This window comes from Asparagus officinalis, chromosome 8 (assembly GCF_001876935.1).
Source record: "Asparagus officinalis chromosome 8, Aspof.V1, whole genome shotgun sequence".
NCBI lineage: Eukaryota > Viridiplantae > Streptophyta > Magnoliopsida > Asparagales > Asparagaceae > Asparagus > Asparagus officinalis.
In genome coordinates this window covers 16,820,939-16,826,663 of record NC_033801.1, presented here as the reverse complement: position 1 = coordinate 16,826,663, position 5,725 = coordinate 16,820,939, and the positions used below count along the sequence as shown (strand labels likewise).

At 37.8% G+C, this 5,725-nt stretch overlaps 1 protein-coding gene across 1 annotated transcript; it reads right to left on the bottom strand.

The window, feature by feature from the left end:
- LOC109820401 lies at window positions 5,098-5,710 on the bottom strand. The gene is made up of 3 exons (XM_020386533.1): window positions 5,614-5,710; window positions 5,357-5,507; window positions 5,098-5,275 (listed from the first exon to the last, which is right to left on the bottom strand). The coding sequence occupies exons 1-3, from the start codon at window positions 5,708-5,710 to the stop codon at window positions 5,170-5,172; spliced, it is 354 nt and encodes a 117-aa protein (XP_020242122.1). The 3' UTR covers window positions 5,098-5,169.

The following is a 5,725-nucleotide window of genomic DNA, read 5'->3' as shown; positions in this document are numbered from 1 at the left end:
AATGCAGTTATCTGATGATTATTGAAGCCCACGTGGCAGCATATTAGAGATAGAACGTGTGCTGACGTGTACAAGCAGTTAAACCACGAAAAAGGTGGTTAAAGGTCGTGGGAGAACTGTTTCAAACACGTATGAACGTGGGTGTAACTGCCCCTTTAGCCGCGGCAGTGTCGACTGCCGCGCTCTTTGGCCGCGGCAGTGTCGACTGACGCGCCCTTTAGCCGCGACAGCATCAACTGTCGCGCCTAAAGGGCTAGTTGCTGATCGGCTATTTCTTCAGTTATCGTCCAATGAGGCTATAAATACCCCCTATGGCCATCATTGACAGGGGCTGAGCATTTCCAGAGCAGATTAGAGCAGAGAGCCTTGAGTTTTGGTGAATTAGAGCAAGAGAGAGAGTCTTCCTTCTTCACAAACATTCTTAATAAGCTTTTGACCATTCCTAGAGATCTAAGCTCTGACTTGATCTTTAGAAGAGTGAATATCTTACATCGATAAGATATTCGCTTCAAATTCCTACTTCGATAAACGAAGGAAGAATCATTAAACCCCTCACGGTTCAATCAGAATCTGTGATTCGGTGGTCCACGAGTCAAAGCGCTCCCGGCACAGGCAAAGATCCCACGCAAGCAGCGATCCAAACAACGATCCTGCGTTTGTTTCTCAAGAGTTGTAATTTTTATTTTGTTGTGTAAAAGAGGTCTTATAAAAAGACTATTTCTTTGAATTTGTTGTAATCGACCGAAGATATAATGAATTCCATAACAAAACCAACTTTTGACGCAAACACTTATATATCGAGATAGGAATTATTTCCCATATAGATTCTTTGTTCTCCTTTCTTCAGCTCGGTTAATTCTATGACTCCATTCTTGTCCTTTGCGATATGCCTAGTCACACCGGAGTCGATCCACCAACCACTGATATCTATCATCACAGCATTACATTCCGTCATACCGACGAATTCTCTTTTGCTAGTATCTCCTTGTTCTGGATACTTATAGCCTCCCTTATTCTCCTGTTTTTCACCTTGTGGGTTAGTTGGGCTTAAAATGCCCGAACTTTCTACAATTGTAGTAGGCTCCACGAGGTACTTTCTTTCTCTTGAACTGCTATGACTTCGGTCATCGCGGTTGTGATTTATTAGGACCAGTGTTTTTATAGCTTCTAGCATTATGCTTCTGGCGGACATAATTCAGCTCTTGCTGCATCATATTCAATTCTGGTTCTTTCCTAATGGCTATTAAGTCATGTTCTATCGCTAGGTGCAAAGGAAGATCAGTGACAGGCTTAATGGCAGGATTCATTCTTAATGTGGTGGCAGGCACAGTAAGGAAAGGAGGAAGACTATTTAGAATGGTTGTCACTTACATTCTTTTCAAAATTTCGGTCCCAACAGTGGATAAGTCCTTAGCCATGACAATCATCTTGGTAATATGCTCTACGACATTGCCTCCCTCTTGCATACGATAAGAATTATACTTATGCAAGAGTAGTTGAATGTTAACTTCAGAGGCAGTGTTATATTTCTCTTGTATTGCATTCCACATATCCATGGAAGTCTTATAAGTTTCAAAAAGTTTGATTAAGTTACCTTCCATGAACATGAGCATAAGGCTTTTTGCCTTTTTGTCTTTCGACTTCCATTATTCAAACCATTTCTTTTCTTCAGGTATTGATTTATCAGTAAGTGTTGGAGCAGTGCTTTCGATTACATCATCGATGTTGTCATGAATAAGAGCATATCCTAATTTTCTATATCACATATCATAATTTCTACCATTAAATTTGTTAATTTTTTTTAGCTCTGATAGGACGAGTTTACTAGCCATTCGGTAAAGAACTAAAACTAAATTTAATTTTAAAATATGTGTAAGGTTGATATTTTGAAAATTATACTAAAATAAAATTAGATAAAAAAATAAATTAATTAAATAAACTTGATTCTTGTGAGTTGAGAAATGAAGCTCCAATTGAAGCGAGGTCGTCACTTAGCAGTGTTGACCGAAGAATCTATTGTCGAAGTTTCGACGTTATTTCTAACTGGATTGGAGATGATCAACTTGGAACAGTCGGGCCAGCAAACAGCACAATACTCAAGAAGGCCTAATTTATGTTAATGCAGATGTATGCAAGCCTTTGAGCTCACGTGTTTGATGGGAGTAGTCCTTGAAGATGTAGGTGTAGGCTAGGCTTTGGAATAACAATAGGCTGGATAGGCTATGTTGTAGGACCGAAAACAATAATAAGTGATGTAGGCTTTGAGAAAATTAAATGAGTTGTGACAAGACTTGACTAGAAGGCTACGTAACAAGTCTAGGGCCAGCTTTGGAGTAGGCTTGATGTAGGACTGAAAACAATAGGGATGTAGGCCGACTAAAAAAATTATGAAATGATACTTATTTGAAACAATATCCAGTAAACAATAGGTTGGATCTAGGATCATTAATGCGGAGCAGCTAGTAAACAACAGGCTGGATGTAGCAGTCGGTTATGAACATATGCTTCTTCTTCAACTGAACACTTCTTCTTCAACAGAGAGTGCTTCTTCTTCAAGGAGTTGGAGAGAGTCTTCTTCGTTTGGGAAAATAGCAGGATTCCGAGATGATGAAGAACCTTCAGCTCTGATACCAATGATCGAATTCAAAGAAGAAGAAAGAACAGATTTTTGAGGGGGGCTCCGATAATGGGTAAGTATTTGATTTTCTTTTCTATATATGTTGTTATGTTTCTGTAGGAGATTGACACTCATTTTATAGGGGCTAAACCCACTATCTCCACCCCCCTCGGATCCGCCTCTTGAGAGATATTCTCTCAACAAACCCACGTTTTCACGTTTTTCTCAACAGAGAAACGAACGTTGATTTGGTCATCCATGACCGAGTCAAGCTAACATGATATCCACTGCACTTTTTGCCTTAATCATCCAAAGACTAGCAAGCATCTATTCCTTTAGTGCTCATATGCATCTAACATTTGGTCTATCTTTAAGCAATTTCTGCATGTTGATCAATGGCCTACATCTCTCTCTGACCTCCTACAGTCCAATGGGAACTTTCTGATGAGCATAAACCATGTTCAGTTCTGATCTATGTTCTTTCCAACCTTATGCTGGTGCTTATGGAGGGCTCAGAATAACATAATCTTTGATGACAAAGTAACATCTCCTCGGATTCTAGCATCTAACATTGCCTATTTCATCATGCTGTGGATAGGCAATTCAAACAAGAAGAAAGCAAAGAAAACTTTGGACATATTGAGGGAGGAATTAGGGATCGACAATCTCAAGGCACCACAATATGAAGAGGTCATGGAAGGTAACTTCTACGAAGCATCAGTTTGTCTCTTCTTTGGCCAGTTTTTGCTCGCAATCCTCTATTTCAGATTGTTGTTGACATTGGGTTTCTTTGTCTTGAAAGTATCATATTCTAGTTGTGCATCGAGCCGCTGTAGTCCAGCTCAAACTATGCTTTTATCTGCTTCCTTTAGATCCATTCTATTCTAAGTCATGTTTTACATCATAGTACTTTGATGTAACACTACTTACGCCTGTTTTTTTAAGGCAAGTTAGCTTTAAATGATATGAATGTGGCACCTCGCCCTGTTTTCCCGTCAAAAGAAAAATTGGAGTGGGGAAATGAAATGCGCGAGATTTTTCCTCCAACACAAGATGATTAATTAAAATCTACGTCTTAAGAATTCGTGTATGATAAGATTCAAGAATTACACAAATTTCGTCTGAGTACCATTGAGGGAACAAACTTGCATGATGAAGACAGTGTGTTTGTCTAACCTTAGCTCACAATAAATTAATTAAAAAAACTATTGTTATTTTCAATATACATGGTAAAGGTTTTTAGACATTTGCTGTTAGTGGACAAATAGGGCAAAAAGATATTTACATGCATTAATAAAAAAATGGAAACATATTAATCCATTGGTTTATGAAACAATTTTAACAAAGCAGTTGACAACTGTTGGGAAATTAACAGTACAACAAGACCTTTCCCGTTTTTGTGATGAGATACAAAAATAGAAGAGAAAAAAAACAGAGAAATAGAGAGATTGCACACACAAGATTTACCGAGGTTCAGCTCAAATTGAGCTTACGTCCTCACCCGCCCCTTCTTCACCGTTTCCACTATAATCAAATGAAAGCTTACAAATGGTCTTCTCTCAAGTTGGTATAACTTAACTTGAGGATCACTTTCTCTCAAAACTCACTTGAGGATTACAACTCTCTCTCATAACTCACTTGAGGATTACAGATTGTATGTGGTTCTTCTTCTTGCTTCTTGCTTCTTGCTTCTTGCTTTCAACCTTCATCATCTCCCCTCTATTTATTGGGAGGATATGCCTCTTGGATACACCATATTCATTGCATGGGGAAGTCCAAAGACTAACCCATCCTTTTTTCAATGCATGAGGAAAGACAATCTATCAATACATGCATGTAGTCAACCACAAAATCTTCATAGATTAAATCCATATTAATTCATCATGGGGATGGACCCCGGTTCCCATCAACAACTTAATCAATTTCGAAAAAGGAAAAAAACTGCATCAATTTTAAGTTGAAAGAATTCTTTTTTGTTTCAATCTCTGCAATATCTCTCAATAATCATCAGGTGGCGGTAGGGGTGCTAAACCGTATCCGTATTCGAGAAAATATCCGTAACTGTATCCGTTAGGATACGAATATGGTTACTCAAATCTATAACCGAAAGGATATGGTTACGGATATGGTTTTGTAGTGAAATATCTGTATCCGTATCCGAAATATCCGAATACATATTAGTCATACTCTTTTGATAGTTTCGATTCTTAGATTATGGATTTGTGGTTAATTTTGATGATCAAGATGTCTAATTTTAACTTTTTAATTATAATTGACATATTAACGAACTCTTTTGTATCACATGAACTATGTTTGTCTCAATACTATCTGGTTTTATCATATTTGTTTTGTATCTGCATGCATATCCACTTATAATATCCGCATGTATATCCGTAACCGTATCCGATTTTAGCGGATTTGGTTATAAATTTTCCTTACCGATGTATATCCGTATCCGTATTCGTATCCGAGATGGGTAAGTGGATATGTATATGATAAGCATCATATCCGAGCCGTATCCGGACCGAATGCACCCCTAGGTGGCGGCATATTCAAATCAAGCATTGGTGTGGTGGGAGCCCTTTGTTCAGATGATGGACCAAATGCAGATGTTGATGCTTCATCCCGCTCTTTGAATATTGAATGTCGCAACATAAACTGCAATCAGTAAAAAAAAAGTGTTAGATAAACTAAGAAAAAAATTTCAATGAGGAATCGAGTAGGTTATTGATATTTTACCTTAACTTTCTTTGTGTTATCAATGTGTTCATATGCCACTTGATTATTATCATCATCAACTTTACGCTTTTCCCTCTCTGATCTCTTTCCTTTTCTCTTTTTCTGAAGTCGGGCAATTCTTGATTTTGATTTTGAATCCTGTATTCCCGCGCTGCATTGCAAAAACAGAGGTCAGATTTCAGTATGTATTTTATGGGTATTAATTAAACGATTGATTTCATTATCATCAGAACAAGATGAAGAGAAAATTAACAAACCTACTTTTTCTTCCCCTGCCTTTTCTTCTGCTGTCTTCTGCCTGCTAGATTTCTTTGGCTTGGATTTTTCCTCTAATGATTTCAAGAAATCCAACATTTTATCGAAGACGGT